The sequence below is a fragment of the Chaetodon auriga genome, chromosome 24 (assembly GCF_051107435.1).
Source record: "Chaetodon auriga isolate fChaAug3 chromosome 24, fChaAug3.hap1, whole genome shotgun sequence".
NCBI classification, from domain to species: Eukaryota; Metazoa; Chordata; class Actinopteri; order Chaetodontiformes; family Chaetodontidae; genus Chaetodon; species Chaetodon auriga.
In genome coordinates this window covers 765,124-786,170 of record NC_135097.1, presented here as the reverse complement: position 1 = coordinate 786,170, position 21,047 = coordinate 765,124, and the positions used below count along the sequence as shown (strand labels likewise).

Below are 21,047 nucleotides of genomic sequence, written 5' to 3'. Positions count from 1 at the left end.
TTTCCAAAGGTAACTGGACTTGTTTGTGGTCCTAGAAGATGTTCTACCTTCTGTAGGTAGCACAGGCTTCTTCAGGTCTAACTGACTGCTGAGGAGTCTGAGGCATGAGGCAAGAGAATAAATGCCTGGGACTCCTCACCTCTTGGATGAGAGGTGGAACGTCTTCTAGAACCAGTCTAGTTACCTTTGGAAAAGCAGCCAATTTGCATGTTTTTCTCACCTCAGTTCATATCTTTAACCCTGATGAGTGCTGAAACAATGTTTGAATATTAAAATAACACAGTTTCAAGTCAGCCAACCATTTTAATAAGTCATCCCAAAGAGAGCATGTAGATGATTAATCAGTCATTTGGTTGACAGAAAATTGATCTTAAACTTTTTTTTCCCAGCCAAAATTTTCTGGTTTCATCTTCTGTGAGACTGTGCAGTTGTCAGATTAATCAATAATGAAAGTATCTGTTATTTTCAGCCCCTGTTTGACTAGATCCGACACAGTTAATTGACTAATGGATCAGTCTATTGACTACTTTGATAAATGGTTAATCACACAAGTTATCACCATTCTTTGGTTCCAGCTTCTAAATTGTGAGGCAGAACAAATTTGCTATTTTCTTTGTCTGCTGTGGCAGTAAACTGAATATCTTCTGGTTTCACACTGTCACATTAAAGAAACAATCTGAATTTGTTTTGGACAATTTTTGAGTATTACCTGGGGGGGGGGTAGAAGAAGAGAGGAGGACTGTGCAGGTTGTCTTACCGTCTGGAGGTTTGATGGAGGAAGAAGAGGATGAAGGCTGATGTTCAGGAGACTGATGATTATGCAGCTGTTTGTCCGTTTCTCTCTTGCTGTGGAGGATGCTGCTGTCTCTGTCACGTTCTCTCTTTTTAAGTGCATCCTCACTGCTCTTCACACCCTGGCAGGTAGAAGAGGTGGGGTGGGGGTGGAGTCAACAGTGGTGATACCTGTTGTTACCACTCCTTTCATTTTTCCTCTGCACCTTTTCACACAGCCCAGTCGGGAACAAAGATGAAACACAGCCAAGAAGACAAAAGAAATGTTAAAGAAATTACAATATAGTAATGGTTTCAGATAAAGTATTACTTAGCTATTATTAATCAATTAATTTAATTAAAACATTAATGCAGATCTGATTTTGAATGATTTCTCTTGTTTTAAAGCCACTTAAAATTTAGTTATTGCATCTTTCAAATTATTGTCATGATGGAAGTTTTTATTTCTAGGAACATGAAAGAATCTCAGTGAAACTCGAGGCAGTTTATGTATTGCTTCCAGTCCATTCATGTCAGTGTCCCCAGGTCAGATATGTGGAGGCCCTGTGTCTTCTATTGATGCTATGACAAAGAGTCACCAATCTCAGAGAGTTAAAACTCCTTCACCCAGGGAGATTAAATAAAGACAAAACTCAGATTACTTTGTTGATGTCAAAGAAGAAAGAGAAGACCAGCTTTAACTGCCACATCAAGACAAAGATATATTATTTCCACTTGAATGTAGCAAGAATTAAGACAATGTCTAAAAAAAGATTTAGGTAAACTAATCCATGTGCACTGATGATGGCCTTTCCCAAGGTCATTGTGAAAAAACTAAAGACAAAAGTGGTGGTCTGCACAACCACAAAAACCTCATAGGTACTGGATAAAACTTGTTAGGAATGCACTGATCCAGCATTCCCTCTCCTGGTACAGAATTTGGTACCCACAATCTGATGATACCAATCTGATATTGGTGTCTGCTTTTTCCCAAATTTAATATCAGTAAGACTCACTGTGCGGAACTCTCTATTCAGTCATTGGTCACCTCTGTGATTCTCTAGAGGCCACAAAAGTTTGAGGGGTTCAGCAAAATGGCAATGTTGGGGAGGAGAGTTTTTTTCAGTACCGCGGCAACATGGCTTTAATTGCTGACAGATCACTGAAACAAACTGGGGAACCCCAAAGAACTGCTGCAGCTAATTTAGGGAAGATGGTGTCAGCCACTCTACCACCGCCTGACTTCACCCTCCCGCTTTTAGTGATGTAGCCCAGGAAACCAACATGGGAGTCAACATGGGATTGACACTTTTCGTCTTTGACAAAGTTTGCTTTCCAAAAGTCTTTGGAGCACCTGCCTGACATACAGTTCCACCATGGTCATGGAGATGAGCTCTTCACCAGAAAATGAAAAACCGCAGGAGCCTTAGTTTAACCCAGAGGCAAGGCCAGACATTTGATGTCACCAAGGGCTGTGTTGAATGATCTCTTCTACTCATATACTTCTTGGATTCAAACCAAGAGGTAGGCATTATGATGATCCAGTTTTGTGACATGCCATGGAGCATCTCAAAATCAAAGAGGGAGAGGATATTTGTTCCTAACCTTAATTCGGTTGAAGCAATCAAAATCTATACAGGGGTTAAGAGTCTGGTCGTTCTTGGCAACAGAGATGGGGAGGAGGAGGATCTGGTGATCCCAGCAGTCATTGAGTCATGGATGCACTTTTCCATGGATTCCAATTTTGGATGGGATAGATTGCAATGGCAGCTGGAAGGCAGGGGAGCTCCCAGTAGGTCAATATCACAGTCATAGGGATGATGCATGGGCAGACAGTCTTCACCTAGATCATGGTGGCCCACCAGGAGGGAGGAAACATCAGGGGGCTCAGGAACAGACAGAGGAGCAGTGGCCCCCCCGGGAGCCAAAGCAGAGATTAAACAGTTATGGCAAAAAGAACTTCAACTCACCTCTCAGCCAGAGTCCCAATCAAGTGGGGATCATGTCTCTGTAGCCAGCGGTGACCAAGGCAGCATGAGGAGATGGAATGACACAAGACCAAATGGACTCATGAAGGTTGCCAGAAAGTACCAGATCCAAGGGGGATGTGTGCAAAAAGGACTGAGACTTGGGACAGTTAGCTGTCTCTCTAAGCCTCTTACAAAGTCGACCATCTAACCTGATGCCTTGAGGGATTAGCTTCACTGAACTGCTGTTTCATCCTTAGCACCTAAGCCAACCTTTTATGAACTTGCTGAGCCCATTGATGAATATGTCATAATAGACTCATCATTCCACCTACACTCAGCTGTCCTAAACTGTACAAAAGTCAGCTATACTATATACTACCTGGTTGATAGATAATAGCCATGAAGTGGCATCACCGCCAATAACAGGGTGATCAGTCTTGGAGAGATGTCAACCTTCATTCTTCTCCTTCTCCTGTATGGACAAGAGTGGAGTGGAGTTCAGAGGTCGTCACAGATGTTTTTCAAGCCACAGTCTGTTATCTACAAGGTTGTGGATCCTGCTAGTCATCACTGTTGAGCTGCTGCAGACTGGGACTGGGATAAGTCTGGTGAGAGGGGAATCTACAGATGAGTTAGGAACTGTTCTCATGCGACAAAAGGAGGTATTGCTGTACTTCATGAGCTCCAGCGTTAAGCATGCCAACAAATCCTACTGCAGGGTTGCTCCAAAACCACACTTACACAAAAGGTGCACTCAACGCAGACTGATTACCAACATAAACTACGCTCTGAACACACACATCACGAACACTCTTCTACCAACACTGAAGTTTGAAAGTATCATTTGCATTTGGGAAAACAGCAAATGTAACAAATTACTCAGTCCAGAACGGTATGAAGGGAAATGTGGGCTGTTGCATTTAGAAGAAGTGTGACAGTGTATACGTGTTATTAAAACAGTCAGTGATTATGTGAGATGGTGATTGCATTACCTTAAATAGCTTTGACAGGTACCTCATAAACTAGTCACCCGATGTTCTTGGCTGAGTGTAAGGGCGTAGTGTAAGGTATTGTGCCTTGATTAGAATAATTACAGTTAACAACAATAAAATCATAAGTGCTGTGGAATGTAAGTCAACTAGAAATAGTCTGAAAGGTATTTTAGTTGTGACTGATTGTTTATTGTTGTGACTGATGACTTTTTACCTGCAGGTTTTCACAGGGCTCAAATGCTATCTTCTGTATGATCTTAGATGGAATAAACTCATGAGCTCTCTCATCTATTTAGAATAACCCTCGCAACCCCCCCACCCACACACACCTGTGGATAAAGGAGTCCCTCACTAAAAGCCCACAGACTGTTAAATTGGGCCCAGTCTCTCCAGGCACTCCATGTAGCTGTGTGCTGAGTCCATTACTCTATGCTCTATACACCTGTGACTGCACTCCAACCCACCCCACCCCAAAAACAGAGGAAATCATCATTGACTGTAGGTAGCACAGAGCAGACCCTGCCCCACTCTACATCAATGGGGACTGTGTGGAAAGGGCTCCAACCTCCAAATTCCTGTGAACCTACACCTCCAAGCACCTCTACTGGTCTGGTCTGGTTGTTTAGAGCTGCTGCGACTACACTTGCTGAGAGGGTTCAGGAGAAATAGGCTCAAATAAACGCTGCAGGTGGTCTTATACCACTCCTCCATCCAGAGTGTCGTACTCTTGTTTGCTCAGCAGGAGACAAGAGAGCTCATCGGAGGATCATCAACAGATAATCAATCTTTCACAGTCTTTGATCCACACCTCCTCCTGTCCACATGTGGAAGTGCACTTGCTCCCATCATAAAGTGAGTGAGTGTTGAATGGGTGACTGAGCAGCAAAAGCCTTGTCAGGGGCTTTTGATAAACGTGCTATATAAGTGTAGCCATTTGTCATTTCTTGGACAAGTCTTTAGATGTCCCGGACCTTCAAAGTGCTGTTCATTGTCACAGGATAACTCCAACAGATGCTCGAGTGTCAGGCCAATAAAATCACTTGTAGTAGTTGCAGCAGGGACAAAAAGGACGACACACCCAGTTCCACAAAGCATTGTTGACGTTTTAGACGAGTGGTGTGATTAAGTGGTTGACGCAGGCATCAACCACTTAATTACAATAATCATTCAGAATGTGACTAATCACGTTCTGACAAAGAAAGCTGAACACATCAAACCGGTTCTCTGATCTCTGCACTGGCTTCCAGTGCGTCACAAAATAGACATTAAAGTATTGCTGATTGTCTATAAATAGAAAGATGTGTTGCTGTTTAGTTGAAGTTTAACAGTCATATTTCAGTGCTGTGACCATTACATGCTAAATGTTATTCATCTCCATTGTTTTGGACTGGAAGCAGAAGTCTGAAAGACAGAAATGTCAAAAGTTGGACAAAGAAAGTTAAACTTATCAGTGTAGACAGATGCCACTAGAGGGAAATGAGAAATGTGTTTGTTTGTAATTTGAGTGAAATTATGCTTTAGTGATTATGTCTAATGCATGTGGGCATGTTGTTTGAAAAACAATACGTGATAGAAATAGAATTTAAAATAGATAATAGAAAGTGAAATAAGTGAGCCAATATGAAGGAGACGCAGAGGTGTTTTCTCTTTTTTCAGTCTCTCTGAACACAGTCTTTCTGCTCAGTCGACTGCTCTCAATTAAAAGGGATTTGCTTTGTTGAGAGACTGATTGATCTCAATGGTGAACTGAAACTTTGCTCATTTGAAATCATGTTAAGTGAAAATGTGGTTTATGATAACAGTAGTTTATACGTGTATATAGGAGGGCCACCCACGGAGCATGTAATTTCTAACACATTATTAATGCAGTCGATCTCTGATGATGTGCTTTGCTGTGTTGATTGTTGCTTAAAATAACACCAAATATGCCGCCACAGTGTTCTGACCTGGAACAGATGTCATCAACAACTTACACACAATGTTGCTGGCTGAGTGTGAGAAACTATAGTAAGTGCATGTTGTGCTTAAAATTCAATTCAATTCAATATTCCTTTATTTGTCCCGCGAGGGGAAATTCCAGATTACAGCAGCATCAGTAGAGCAGATTAATATAAGAAGTGCATGCAAATTAGAAACATCAGTATATATACAAAAGAGTGAGAGTGGCGTGAGGTTTTGGTCCTGATGGACCGCAGCCTCCTGCCAGAGGGGAGTGGCTCAAAGAGTTTGTGTCCGGGGTGAGAGGGATCAGCCACAATCTTTTCTGCACGCCTCAGGGTCCTGGAGGCGTACAGGTCCTGAAGAGATGGTAGATTGCAGCCAATCACCTTCTCTGCAGACCGAATGACACGCTGCAGTCTGCCCTTGTCCTTGGCGGTGGCAGCAGCGTACCAGATGGTGATGGAGGAGGTGAGGATGGACTGATCCTGGACTTGCACTGATTACTTGGAGTAGTTTTTATTGTACAATCTGACAGCTGCAGGGAGGAATGACCTGCGATACCGCTCTTTCACACACTTTGGATGTAGCATCCTGTCACTGATGGAGCTCCTCAGTGCAGTGAGTGTGTGTTGGAGGGGGTGAGAGTCATTGTCTGTCATGGAGGACAGCTTGGCTGTCATCCTCCCCCCCCCCCCACTTCCTCCACCAGTTCCAGAGGGCATCCCAGGACAGAGCTGGCCTTCCTGATGAGTTTGTCCAGCCTCTTCCTGTCAGCTGTAGTGATGCTGCTCCCCCAGCAGACTACACCATAAAAAATGGCAGAGGCCACAACAGAGTCATAGAAGGTCTTTAGGAGTGTCCCACGCACCCCAAAAGACCTCAGCCTCCTGAGCAGATAGAGTCTGCTCTGTCCTTTTTTGTAAAGTGGAGTGGTGTTATGAGTCCAGTCCAGTTTGTTGTTCAGATGAACAGCCAGGTACTTATAAGATGTCACCATCTCAATGTCCCTTCCCTGGATGTTCACTGGTGTTGGTGAAGAGTGCGGGCGCCGGCGAAAGTCCACAACCAGCTCCTTGGTTTTATCCGCATTAATCTGGAGGTGGTTCTGCTGGCACCAGTCCACAAAATCCTGGATGAGTCCTCTGTATGACCTGTTGTCCCCATCTGTGATGAGGCCGCCAATGGCAGAGTCATCAGAGAACTTCTGCAAGTGGCAGGTGGGTGACAGGTGGGAAAAGTCAGCTGTGTAGAGGGTGAAGAGGAACGGTGCCAGCACCGTTCCCTGGGGGGCCCCCACCCTGACACACAGTCCCATGTCCTCACATACTGTGGGCGGTTGGAAAGATAGTCCACTATCCAGCATGTGAGGTATTGGTCCACTCCCGAAAGTTCCAGTTTGTTTCTCAGGGTGGCAGGCCTGATGTTGTTAAAAGCACTGCTAAGGTCCAGGAAAAGGACCCGAACAGAGCTCCCAGGTGATTCCAGGTGAGATAGAGCTCGATGGAGGTAGTGGGGTACTCGGGCAGGGTGCTGGCAGATCAAAAGAGGTCTGCTGCAGAGCTGGGGCAGATGTTTTCTTCAAATCTACAGCTTGTTGCTTTGCAGCTCAGTGGTTTCATGTTGTCAGTTGTCAGAAACATCACCTGGTGCCACCTTCAACAGCAAATATGTTCAGCTCCTTTTGTCGACTCTTTGTGTCCTAAAACTTCTCCCCAAATGACTGATGGAGTTTCCCCCTCAGCGCTGTTTCCTCCTCAGCTTTAATTTCACTTCACATGGTTTCACGCTTGACAGCAGAGAGCTGAGAAGCTGCTGGAGCTTCAGCTTCAGCTCTGAGCTTCTTGGTAATGTCCACCATGAAGGTCAGATCACACGGACACTTTCTATCACTGAGCTTCATGTCAGCTTCTCCTTCATCTCTGTGAACTGACACTTTGGACAGTTTGACTTTGTCTGCTGCTCTCAGCTCCACAGCAGCAACGAGGCTCTCCTTCACTAACCCTGTGTTCCCACCAAACGCGATGTCGCAAGATCGCGCAACAAGATTACATAAAAAGTCAATGCAAAGATGCGATTTGAGGCGTCATCGCGCCGGGCGATGCGCTGGACGCGATCGCGCGGCGCGATGGACGTGTTGGCCGTGAAAATCACTCCCATCGTGTCGCCCCATCGCCTCATCGCTTCATCGCTCGAGTTGAAATAATTGAACTTTTGCGGCGGCCTATCAGCGTTGAGATCGCCATCGACGTGCTGACGTACGGATGTCCTGGTGTTCCCTCGCTGCGCAAACCAAACCGCCAGAAACAATGGAGGAGCAGCTAATTGTTGCCGTCACCGCTCACCCAGAGCTGTATGACAGTTCCTGTCCCCTCTACAGGGTCACTGTCACACTGTCTCATTCAGGACGAGGTCTGTGAAAGCTGCTTGTTGAGCATCAAACTCCACTGAAGAGCGCTCACTTTGTCCGAGAGCGTTTTTCCTCCACTTTGGCATGTTTCAGTCTGTAATGACTCTTGAGATTAGTCTTTTTCATCGCTGCGAGCTCGTCCCAACAAACTTACTTAGACACATTGACTTTTCTCTCACTTCAACAAAAAGCGTAATCGTTTGACCACCAAGCATGACATCCCACTCCCACTTCTGTTTTGTTGATGGGATGCATTGATTTATTTGATTTGTTTTTATTTATTTTTTACATTTTCTGTATTTACTTGTGAACTGGTGAAATTAATGTGATGTGGAAACATACCAATGTATGCAGTGATTGACGTAGATCTAAGTGTAAACGAAACATTCATGAACATTTTCGATGGTTCCAGGGAAAATATTGTGCAGTCATGGTGCATCTGTGTCTCTCTGAGTACTCTCTGATAATGAGTGTGTATTAATGTTGCTGCAGATTAAGAAGATTTGGTACATGTTGCCCATCAAAATTCGCTTGCCACATATTCTTTCATTCTGTACAAATTTTACTCTCATCTACTCTAACACACTTAAAGGTAGAAACTTTCTTGAAATATTCACACCTTGGGCTCATTTAGAAGATACTTGGTCTATTCAGATTTTGAAAATATGTCACATTTTGAGATATCGAAATCTTCATGAATTTTTCTTTCTTCTCTATTGGAGTGCACATGAAATTATGCAAATTCTGCAATTCATGTCCTAGTTTGAATTCATTTTATGTTGGTTTAGTTTCTGCTACACTTGCAACATGAACCTAAACAACAAGAAATTCACAGTAAGTTATGACAAGTAAATATAAGAAGCTGTGATGATGTCATCAAGAAATGGCTGAATTTTCATCAAGGAATGATGAAGAAATGAAGTGATCCAAAGTCATAGTTTTTCCCACAAACCTTTTTATTTATTTATTTATTTGGTAGAAATAACAGTAACATAATAAAGATAAACAGCACAACCCACATCTCACTTTCATGAAAGCAGCAGTTTTTGACATTTATTTCAAGTCGTTCTGTGAGGATTTAATTTATGTCATGTATTGTTGGTGGCCAGTTGAATTAGAGGTATGATGTAATTTTGAGTTCTAAAAAAGTTTTCTGTTTACTTCTAAACCTTGTAGTGTCAAAGTGAGCTGATGTGATGAACTGATATCATGTTACAGGCACAAGCTGACAGAAACTGCTGTCTCCAGAAAAAGAACAGAAGTGCATATAAAGCAGTTTAAAGTTCTACTGTGGTGTCCACATCGCTGCCTCTTTTCTAAGAAGTGTCTTCAACATGGAACCTGTTCTTATACTTATCATTAATCACCCTGAGAGTTCCTGAATACCATCTGATTATTGTGATTAGTAGGAGAGTAGACATACGACACCATGAATAACATGATTGGAATTCACGCCAAACTTCCTCACACACTTCCCTTCACCATATAGTTCTTGATAATGATGATTTTATACTGTTTCTTATTTCAGTGAAAAAAGGTGAAATCAAAAGAGTGTTTTCCAGTTGCATAAAATCTGCTGTGAGGACTGAGCTAATCCTTTCAGGAGATGTCGTTCTGAGAGCGCAGGATGAACTCGCCCGGGCTCTGGATCAGGACCGAGCAACAGTCAATCGCTGTGAAGGTGGACAGCCTGTTGGTCGGTCCCAGTCACCGTGGAAACCACCTGAGAAGACAAGCAGACCAAAGTGTGAGTGATGACTTTTCTCCAAACCTGCATCCCGACTGAAGTCAGCATGTGTGACTCTTGAACTGTCTTCATTCTGTTGTTTTGTGATGAGTCTGAAAGCTGAGCAGAAAAACCCTCCTGTCCTCCCTGTCAGACTCACATCTTACTTTCTACATCGGATCATCAAACATCACTCATGTCACGGTTCTTCCTTCTGACTCTCTTTGATCCGTCTCCACCGGTCTGAAAGCATGAGCGTCTCTGAGTAACACATTTACATGTTGACCCCGTTTTTCACCACTAGAGAGCGCCACCCGCCCACTGCTGACCTGCCACCAACACCTGATAAAGAGGAAACTGTTGAACTCTGTTTGCTCGTCTGATGGTTGATTTAGTAGATAGAGATGCAGCATCTAGTTCTCTCTCTGGCTGAAGGCACAATGAGGCTCCTTTTGCTTATTATTGGACTCTCATACAGCAGTGGTGACCACAGATGATGATGATGATGATGATGATGATCCTGTAGCTTTGTTTCAGAGGTCAACATGACTAAAGCAGCTTTTATCCTGCTTGTTCAAACACATTCAGAGGTTGGACTTCACCTCACATCACCTCTGCATCAACACAAAGAGGAGATTTTGGAGCTGGACTTGAGGTGTTTTGGTCGACCACACCTTCACTGGTCAGCAGGACTCTGCTGTCACCTCATTGGTCAGCTGCTCTGATGTCACCGGTCAGCAGCAGAGTTGTATCTTACCTAATTAGTCCAGGCCATGGTGATGAAGGCTGGGGCTTCATCTTCATATTTCAGCGTGGCAGATCTGCGTCTCCGAGTAGCTCCACCACAGTCCTGGAAGTTCAAGACAGAGAGATGAAGTCCAGACTTTGGAAGATCAACACTGATCCATTCATGGTGGACCGATGCTGCTGAGAGCAAACATCTCACCTTTCGTGTCCTTCAGTTTGAACATCTACATGTTTTACACTGGAACAGTGAGCAGAAAGTACTCCTCTGTCAAGCCTTTACGTTTCTTATTGTAATGGGAGAAAGTATTTAGAAATTTAAGTCTAAATACACACAGTGACTGACAGACACTCTGATTGGCTGATGGCAGCTGTGATTTCTGGAGAACAACTGAAAAAAAAAAGCCATCAACTGTTTCTGGATGATCCAAAATTAGTTACGGCAGCAGCGAGTGTTTGAGAGTGAGGGCGTTCATGTGATGCAGGTCAGGACTAGAAGAGTGAACAAAGCAACAGGAAACAGACGGTCTCTGGTGGAGGTGATGGAAGCTCAGCAGCAGCTGACACATCTGTAACTGCTCTTCTAACTGCTTTTAATCAAGATTGTTTGGGGCATTTATGCATTTATTCTGAAGAGGAAAATATACAGGTGACAGGAAACGAGGATGAATGTGGAATGAACGCCCTGAGCTGGAATCGACCCGGGGACGCTGCCATCACAGATTGCGGTACGTGAGTTAACCACCAGGCCGGCAGACACCCTGTTCTAACTGTAATCCAGGGAGGAGCAGCTGGTTTCACGAGTGTGTGTGTGGTGTGTTTGGGAGGCGTACCGGGGTGCAGGTCTGGTTCAGGGTGGCGCACAGGTGGAGTTTGCAGTGCAGGTCGACGTCACCAGAGCTCCGAGTGAACTTAAACATGTTGAAGGAGAAGTAGTTGGACAGTCCCTCTCCGTTTCCCACCACATCCACCGTCTCATCATCGCTTTTTGCACAGCTGCTCACAAACAGTTAAACACACATCACATCAGAGCACACTTTGTTTTCAGGAATCAAGAAGCACATTTATTAACGAGTCCCTGCCTCTGATTCATTTGGAACAGCAGCGAGCAGCAACCACCTCTGTGTTCATCTCACCCATCTTTGATCAGGTTGTATCTCAGAGTCTCAGCCTGGTTGGTTACCCAGCAGGAGTCCGTCACCAGGGCGACCAGACCGTCATCCAGCCCGTCAGTCTCCAGCACCACCCAGATCTTCTGGTTCAGCTGGACTTCGGTGTTGGAGTCCACAGCTTCTGTATGTCTGGCGTCAGTGTAGGCTTTCATGGTCAGAGTGTAATTCCAAGTTCCAGATGTGAACTGCTCGATCACAGGGCTGCAGAGAACACACACACTTCAGCTGTCTTATACTCACAAACCTTTTCACGACACAAAGATAACAGCCTCCACTCACGTTTCTTTGATTCTGAAGGTCATATTGTTGACATCTGGCTGAGTATAGTAGCAGGAGAAGTCGATGTCGACTCGGTCCTGGCGAGTGATGTTGTCAGAGGAGCTGTTCAGGGCTGTGATGGTGTTCATGTAGATCAGTAGGCTGTTGTTGGACTGCAGGGTGATGGAGATTCATGGAGATGTTGTTACAGCACAAGTTCCTCACAAATTCATCACAACTCTTTACATTCAGCCTTAAAATGTGACATTTGTGAGGTGTTGACTGGCTAGAATAAGCTTCATAGATGACCATCATCACTGGAAACCAAAGAGGTCAGAGCTGAAGCCCAACCCACAGAAAGATCCCAAACTGGAGGAAAGCAGGAGAAGCTCAGCAGAGTGCTGGAAGACATTTGGCTGCTTGTTGAGAGTAAAGACGTGATGGAGAACCCACCGTGACCTCCGTCCCACAGGGGTCGCTGCTGTTGAAGCTGAAGGTCACCATGTGGTCAACCTCATCCATCTGACCTGTGCAGTTCTGGTCATTGAGGTGTAAGGTTGTGTAGTTGATGCCTCTCTCCTCCAAGAGACACCCGACCAGAGTAAGTGAAGCTGAGTTCTCCTCGCAGACCGTCGGGTCACCTGAACGTCCAGCAGGACAGACGAGGGAGACAAATACAAGACCATGTTAGAGAGGACAGACCGGACAGACACTTACACCATGAGGGACAAAAACAAGTCAAACCATTCAATCCTGCTTTGGTGACCTTTGTCGGTTCTTTCATTTGGAACCAAACTACCAGTTTTTGTGGTTTGATACCATCAGAGTGAAAAAGAAGAGCTGAGTTAATGAAGTCTCATCTGTGCTCCTGATAACAAACATTCAGTCAAACTGAGTGCTGAAGGTCAGTTATCATCAGCTCCACAACAGCTCAGCTGTGTGAAACAAGTCTCCCTGTGAGAAAACCCTCCATCCTCTGAGGATCAGGACTCTGCACCAGTCAGTCATGGTGTCGTGTTGCAGCTGTCGTACCTATAGTGTCATTGGATTTGTACGGGAAGGCAAAAATGGCCCGACAGAAGCAGCCGATTTCACCACCGATGGTCTCTGCACAGAACTCATGATCACTGCAGATCCTTCCCTGACAGAAGGGCTGAGGGGAGGCTGAAAGAGAGACAGAGAGACACATGTAAAGAATAATGACACAAACTGCAATAATGAAACAGCACTAAAAAAACACAGTTCAGTGGAGACGCTGACTGTTTTTAATGCAGATGACCTGCTGATTCTGTCACAAACACACAAGGACTGCAACAGCAATCAATCAATTCTCCACAACTACTGTGAAAACTGGGCTCTGAAAGTTTAACTGAAAAACGAGACAAAGATTTTTTCAGGTCAGACATTTGTTGTCTTGTTTTAGTCTTTAGATTTAGACTTATTTTTTCTTCTGAGTATTTCAGTTTAAATACAGTAGAACGAGTTCACATTTACATTTAGATTCTGTTATTCAAAACATGTTGATAAAGCTTCACTGAATTGATGTGAAGTGAGAGAAGTCTTACAGCAGCCGGCCTTTGACCTCCAGCTGTCCACTGTGTCGTTGATCTGCAGGCTGCAGTGTCTGGCGTAGGCATCCAGGAACTGACAGTCGAGACCGTCCACAGCAGAGTATTTGCACAAAGTGTCGATGCAGGCGTCTATGTAGGAGGCTGGACTGATGCGGTTGTGACAGCTGGTGAAGACCGTGTCATTCAGGAGATTACAGCTGTTCCACAGATGTGAAGAGACAGAAAGAGAGATGAAGGATGACGTCCAATCAGTGCTGAGTTACAGGTGGATCATCTGAGTTCAGGTGTGTTCATCTTCCATCCCTCCTCACATCACATGACATGAAACATGTGATGTAACATGACATTTATCACACATGAAAGTATAATACAGAGAGTTTGTTTCATCTGCTTACTGTTCAGTCATCGTGGTGCAGTTGATCGAACTGTCAGCAGTGTCATTGTACAGCACCTCACAGCTAGGGGGCGACACACAACACAAAGTCAGGACTGATACCCTGCTCTCACTTGTTCAGATGCACACAAACACACTTTCTGAGTGTTATAGATTCATATGAGCTTTGTATCGTTGCTTCAGTCCACAAGTCAAAAGACCTTTTCTTCTTTTCAAGAGGCGTCCGGATCGTTTAAAGTCAAGTCAGAGTCAACCGAAACATTAACGTTCCAGAGAAGTTGAGATGTGTTCAGAGACTGAATTTCAATGAGAGACAAGTACATTGAACCCTGTGACCAACAGTATTCAGTGGGTTGTGATTGAAGCCTTACTCGTTGTCCCCAGGAAGTCTCTCATCACTCAAAGACGTGCTGGAGTCGGCACACAGGCCCCCCAGATTTGGATCCTCTCCAGGAGGTCCTGGACAGATTCAGGACAGAATCAGTATCAACGTTCAAACTGGATGAACAGCAGCTCACTAACTGACAGCTTGGTTCATGTTTCTGATGCCCCAAATGAGCGCTGAGTGTCATCATTACTCCTGTGTGGTGAGTGGTAGGATTTCAGTTTCTGTACCTGTCAAGAGGATCTGTGCGGTGTTGCCGTCAAAGAAAACAGAAACAGTGTTGCTGCCGATTGTCTTCACAGCAGTGACTCCAGTTTGGTCCTCAGAGACCTCCACACCGTTTGACAGCACAGTCGAGCCGTTGATGGTCTGCGTTGTGTTTCCCAGCTGCATCACAGCAGAGAGACAAAGTGGAGGAAACACAGGTTCAATCATCACAAACACACACAAACAGGCTGTTTTCACTGCCACAACCACCGAGTTCACCAGTATTAAAATAAGTGCTTCTCATGTCCCTGAGAAGAAAGATGAGAGCTGACACAGCAGAGGATGAGACGAGGATTTGGGATCAAAGTCCACACTGACTTGACTGTGGCTGTAGGTAGCTTACCTTAACTGTCCCCCCTTGTTCCAGGTGAACATCTTCTTCTCCGTCCAGTTGCAGTGTCACACTATCCAAAAAGCTCACATCTCTACGACGGCGTTCCCGGAAATACCCCACCACAGTGAGGCCGGAGACTGTCGAACCAGACAGCAGAGTGTATGCACACCGATCCGGGACCGTGTTAAGATCACCGTAAAAGTCGATGACAGCGGGGCCGGTCACAGTGCAGATGGGGTTAAGAATGCAGCTGATGGAGGCACAGAAGGACAGAAACAACAAACACCATCAGCTGCTGCTGCCGAGGGCCGCGACCACCAGGGGGCCCTCAAACAACAAACTGCAGGAGTGAAGTCTTCATGTGTTCATGTTCATGTCTTCATTGAGGCATTTATCTACATAATAATTGATTGTAATGTTTTCACAGGCCTGACTCACGTCAGCCAACAGCAGTGACTTGAAGGACTCGGCAGAAAAATCAACATTTGGTTAATTTCCAGGGAAACGTCTCACTGTTGTTTTGGAACGTTCTCCAGTAACACACTGGACACTTGATCTCAGTAACCACATCACAGTTAATGAATACTGTGCTGTGTTCGAACCTGGTCCTGATCCAGATAAAGTGTCAGCTGCTTTTAAACTGATTGGAGGTCAGGCAGCGTTTTGCTGTGAGCTCTGTATGGCCTGCAGAGTTTCCACTGCAGCCCCACAGCAGAGGATAACTGCTCTGACTCTGTTGTGGTCCGGCTTGGAGACAGAGCCGACCGGGGCCGACCTGTGACGGTCTCCTCCCTCAAAACAGATCCTGGTCTCTCACTAAACTGATGTGTGGACTTTGCTGGACACCAGAGAGAAGACACTGATTTGCAAAGTCTGTCAGTGTTCAGCTCTCAGAAACTGAATGTCTGTGTTTTTGGAGTTTAGGTTCACTTCTACGTTCCTGTTCTTGCTTTGGTCTCACAGATATCAGCCTCACGGTTTACTCATCTCTTTGCTCCTATCAGAGCAGCGTTTGAGCTGTGTTGAGTTACTGCTGATGCAAACCCAACATTTCCTGCTGCTGCTGCTGCTTCACATTAAAAGCTTTCTACTGTTGAACCTGCAAAGGAGAGCGATGCCCTCAGTGAAACTTCCCTGAATAAATGAAGCTTTAGGAAGTCCTCGTCAAGTCCTCATATCATCACAGCTCTTTCTGCTAAATATGTAGGACATATAATTACATGGTGTTATCTTGACAATAATCCAGAGGGCCACACTGAGTGATACCGAGGACTGCAGTGTCATTACAGGTTTGAAAGTAGCAGATGTCTGGTTCAGAGGCGTTTGTTCCAGGTTTGTGCACAACACCTGAAAGGTGACGAAAGGTTTGCATCAGGTTAAAAAGTCAAAGTTCACTGACAAGTTTCCAAACTGTGACCCAAAGCAAACAAAAACAGGAGTGTTAAAATATTTCAGTTTAGTTGTTACAGACTCTGAGGTTAATTTGTGGAATCAGTGGATTTGCCAACCTGAGTGTCTGCATCCACTGATGTCACCACCATCACTGATTTCTGTGCCATTACCACTTGTGAAGTTGAACGTATCGATTGTGGATCCATTGACCAAAGTTTCAAACTCCTAAACAGCAACAAACACAACCAGTGTTACTGTCACAGAGGAGACTGAATTCATACATGTTAACATAAACACAGACCAAACTCTGTGGGAAAATGTCTTCGTCCACTTGTTAAACTAAACGTTTTGTCCAGTTTTTGACAAGAGTAAAAAGTGACCTTGACTCCATGTGCAGGTTCGTTTAAAGTATTTTTGGGGATAATGTTTGTCTTATTTAGACAGCTAACAGTAGAAAAGTGACAGGAAATGAGGAGAGAGACAGACGAGAGACGACGATCCACAAATGTCTCTGGCTGGACTCCATCAGGGACGTTGTGATGTCATGGTTGCGGGACGCTCCACGTGTCGTATGTGATTGGAGCATCTTGGAAATGATTCTGCTGTCGTGTTTTTTGGGAAATAAGACAATCTTGATGTAAAGTGGTGCAGTCTCTGTGTAGCCTTCAGTCCACTCATGTCAGTGTCACTGGGTGAGTTTGGGAGGGTGGAGGGGGGAGAACGGAGTTTCACTGCTGTCAGCCAAAGTGTTTCCTGATACCACCACTAGGAGTCGCCAGAGTCAGAAATGTTCTGATCCTACACACAGCAGCTTTAAAGGTCCAGTGTGCAGGAGTTAGTGACATCTAGAGGTCAAGTTGCAGACTGCAACCAACTGAACACCCCCCGTCTCACCCTCCTCTACGACGGCCCTGAGAAATGTGAAAAACGTCAGAGTCCGTCTCCAGAGTCAGTGTTTGGTTTGACCGCTCTGGGCTACTGTAGAAACGTGGTGGACTCTGTGGAGGAGGACCTGCTCCTTCTGGAGATAGAAAGAGCTCATTCTAAGCTAACAAGAACACGTCTGTTGTTATTTTCACGTGGTTATACGCTAATGGAAACACGATGATGATTATTATGTGACATTTCTGCCAGTGGATCCCCCTAAATCCTACACACAACAAGTAACTCAGTTCTTCATCCTAACAGACATCACACACATAAAACCACACAGTCTGTAACTGTTCATCAATCATCTGCAGCCTTACATCATTCCGTCAGTATATTTATATGGATGCAAATATGTATGTATTTCATATACTCACAAATGAACCAGTATTGAGAAAGGAGAAATACATCATTGCTTGTGTCCCAAAGTTAGCTAGATTGAAAGTACTCTGAAAAAGAGTCAACAGAGGAGATACAGACACTGTTAGGAAGTTTCCTTCAAAAGCTTTTCAAAAGGTTTTCATGTCAAATCCTTTATATTCCTAAAAATTAAGTTGTGTTGAGTGAACATTAACACTGGTCAAACGTATTTAGTCATGACACTGAGGAACACTCACAGGTGTATTAGAGTAGTCAGTCATCCGTATGTCACATTCAAGGTCATTCAACATGGTTGGTACTGCAGCTAGGTAAAGATTTGCATTGTCATCATTTAGATATATTAAAACATTAGCAGTCTCTTTGTCGACTGGAGGCCCCAGAATACAGTCCTGTGCAGGTTGAGAGACGTCGCAATAGTCGTCGAAACAGACGACTAACTGTTGACTCTCGAAGCTCACCTGAGAAAATCAGAGACAAGAAGTAAAATACCAACAATAACTTTTGTACAAAACTGAACTTTGACTCAGAGAGTTGCAGAGGTTTCATTCAGTTCGCTCTCCAACGAAAGACATTCAGAAGATGAAAAGACACGATGAGAGGACGACGGTTTTCATTATTGATCTGACTGATGGAATCAATCGACCACACAACATTCAGCGTGTTAACAGAATAAACCTTCAGAGGACAAAATCTGACTAACACAGTCAGAATCTCTCCAATTCAACACAAAATGAAAAGTTTCTATGAAACGTCATGTTTGATCCAACATCTAAACCAATCAGCTCTTAGATCAGGGGAGAGTCAGCCGTTTCCCATCATGCCCTGAGGTTTTACATTCGGAGGAGATCAACTGCGACACCTGGCTCAGAATCTGCAGCGTCTTGATCTCGTCAGGTTATGGTTTCATCGACTGGTGACGTTCCCTCAGTCTGCACACATCATCTCTACCACAGCTGGACGCTGAGCATCGGTAGTGACGGCAGATGGAAGCAAACAAAGACATTCTCAAGCATCAGGCCTCATCCTACTCACATAGAGTTCTTCATACTGCTTTCCATAAAACGTGATGGGACAATCGCTGATGTTGACGACTGAAGAACCATTGACCAGCTCAGCACCTGAAGACGATGGAGACACATGAGAGGTCAGAACTGTCTGTGAGCTGGTTGGACAGCAGAGAAGGATTCAAATGTGGACTTCATGAAGGAAAATAAAACAGAGTTTGTTTATCAGTCAAATCTCTTCGTGTCTCATCATCAGTTACTGCTTCTTCTTAGAAACAAACAGATGTCAGCAACGTTTCTGCACATCTGGCAGATTATCAGCTCTTAAAGTTACTGATGGACTTAAAGTCATTCTGCTCTTCGCTCTGAGATCGTTTGCTCTTCGTTCATGTTGCTTCTACTGAACTCTCTCAACTCGTCTTGTGGCTGAAGATTCAAAATGGCTGCCGTGCGTGTGCTTACCTGCCAGCCCAATGAGAGCAGACAGGAAGAGCAGGGGGCGGAGCATGTTGGAGGCGGCCAATCAGCTGAAGACAGAGCTGGAAGACACACAGTTGGACATCTTTGATTGGACAGAGTCACAGCCACATTCAGAGGTCATTCAAAAAGGTTTGGACTCATTCACATTTTGGATTTCCAGGACTTTAAACCATCAAAGAAATAAAAACTAACTATTCCAAAGTGTGTTTGTACACAGCAGAGTGATGATTTGATGACATCACGCTGTCATTTTATCAACTTTTGAAATGAGAATCATGAGCTGAATCTGCTGTGGGGATCCACAGTTCCCGTCCTCTTTCCCCTCCGTGTCTCCTCTCCCTCTGTCTCCTGTCTGTCTCTCCAGTGACACCTTTTCCTTGCCTGCCTTCCTGACTCTTGTCTTTTGTGCACGTTCAGGTGCCTTGCCCTCACCTGTCTCCGTCCATGCCCTGTCTGTCTGTCTGTCTGTCTGTCTGTCTGTCTGTCTGTCTGCGTCTTTTGAAAGGTTTTCATCTACACTCGTCTGGCTTACTCCTCCTCAAGCTTTGGAAACTCATCGACTCCATCGGTTTGCTTCAGTTATCACTCATCATTAAAGACTTTAAACCTTTTTGATCTCCTGTCCTCTCTGTCTAAATGTGGCATTTTGGTTCCTATCTAATTAATCAAATTAATCTAATTTTAACATTAACACAACATCTGTGGCTCCCCTCGGCTTCACCGAGCTTTATAATGACTTTCAGCTCATTGATTATCTGTCTGGACACAGCGTCACTGCTGGGGTTCACGCTCAGCGCTCTCATAGCCTCGTTTTCAAAGAAAATGCTGTAAAAAGCTGCTGTACACTGAAATAAGCAAGTTCCACATATCAACTGCAAAGGTGATGATGTGTCAATGTTTTGTTCATAACTTGTTTGTGCTGAAAACAAATGATTTTTTGCAGATTGAAATATGAATTTAGTGAATATCTTCCAAAGTTACAGTCTTTTCAGTGTGAATTTCCTCCTTCTGTTATTATCTCTCCAAAGCAAAAGAGGGCATTTGGTACTAAACAGACTGTAGCTGGGGAAGATCCACTCATACTGAGTTCAGATCAGCTTTCAAAGGAAGCTTTACACACAAGGAGGACTGTGGACTTTGTCCCCCATCCCTTGAGTTAAAGTGCATGATGAACACATCTCTTAAGGTCCGGTGTGCACAGGAGGAGTGATTACAGCAAGCGCCGTTCACATGGGCACCTGACCACTGTTTTAAGACAGACTTGAAAAATGATGAACTTGTCCTTTAAATGGGGATTCAGTCATGTAATAATTTACACTCTGACGTCTTTAATTTTCCTTTATGAAACCAAAACATGTCTTTCCTTTTGTTAAAGCCACTGTGCCGCATGTGTGACACAACCTGTTGATACATAACCTGTTTGTATTCTTCTCCTTCAGCACCTTTGTCACAGTCCTCAAACACATTTGAAATGTCCATGTGTCCACTGAGCGTCCTGCTGTGTGTCTGAACATGTGATTATCAGCTGAGGTGTGCAGATTGTCTTACCCTCTGGAGGTCTGCTGGAGGATGAGGAAGATGAAGGCTGCTGTTCAGGAGACTCTGATGGTTCTGTTGGACGACTCGTCTGTCTCTCTCTCTCTGTCTGTCTCTGTCTCTGTCTCTCTTTATGTGCTTCCCCGCTGCTGTTCACACCTCCCAGGGATGTAGAAGGGGTGGGGTTCAGGTGGAGCCAACCAGTGCGTTGTGTGTATGATTTAAGAACACTGGAGGCTTCTCCCAGACCTCTGTGGGAGGGCCTGGGGATCTTTTTTTTTTTTTTTTTTTCCAGAAACAAGCATTGTTTTGATGTATTCTGATGCACTCTGTCACCTTCTTTACATTCAAAGTACACATCTTAATCACTGAAAATTAAAATCCTTTGTACACTC

The 21,047-nt window shown here is 44.5% G+C and overlaps 1 protein-coding gene across 1 annotated transcript; it reads right to left on the bottom strand.

The window, feature by feature from the left end:
- Positions 1–9,761: 9,761 nt before the first annotated feature.
- Positions 9,762–19,144, bottom strand: LOC143317400 (alpha-tectorin-like). Its single transcript, XM_076725549.1, has 16 exons — positions 19,099–19,144; positions 18,665–18,750; positions 16,441–16,549; positions 16,153–16,279; positions 14,942–15,182; positions 14,562–14,718; positions 14,318–14,405; positions 13,948–14,010; positions 13,547–13,749; positions 13,014–13,145; positions 12,435–12,622; positions 12,003–12,154; positions 11,688–11,924; positions 11,385–11,547; positions 10,565–10,657; positions 9,762–9,804 (listed from the first exon to the last, which is right to left on the bottom strand). Exons 1-15 carry the CDS (start codon positions 19,142–19,144, stop codon positions 10,565–10,567), a joined length of 2,085 nt encoding a protein of 694 aa, XP_076581664.1. The 3' UTR covers positions 9,762–9,804.
- Positions 19,145–21,047: the final 1,903 nt, after the last annotated feature.

Coding starts and splice junctions, on each gene's coding strand:
- LOC143317400 (XM_076725549.1), bottom strand. CDS start 19,144: ATGCTCCGCCCCCTGCTCTTCCTGTCTGCTCTCATTGGGCTGGCAG. Junction 18,751..19,098: donor TGCTCTCATTGGGCTGGCAG/GTAAGCACACGC, acceptor CATCGTCTTCAG/GTGCTGAGCTGGTCAATGGT. Junction 15,183..16,152: donor TATTGTCAAGATAACACCAT/GTAATTATATGT, acceptor TGCCTCCATCAG/CTGCATTCTTAACCCCATCT.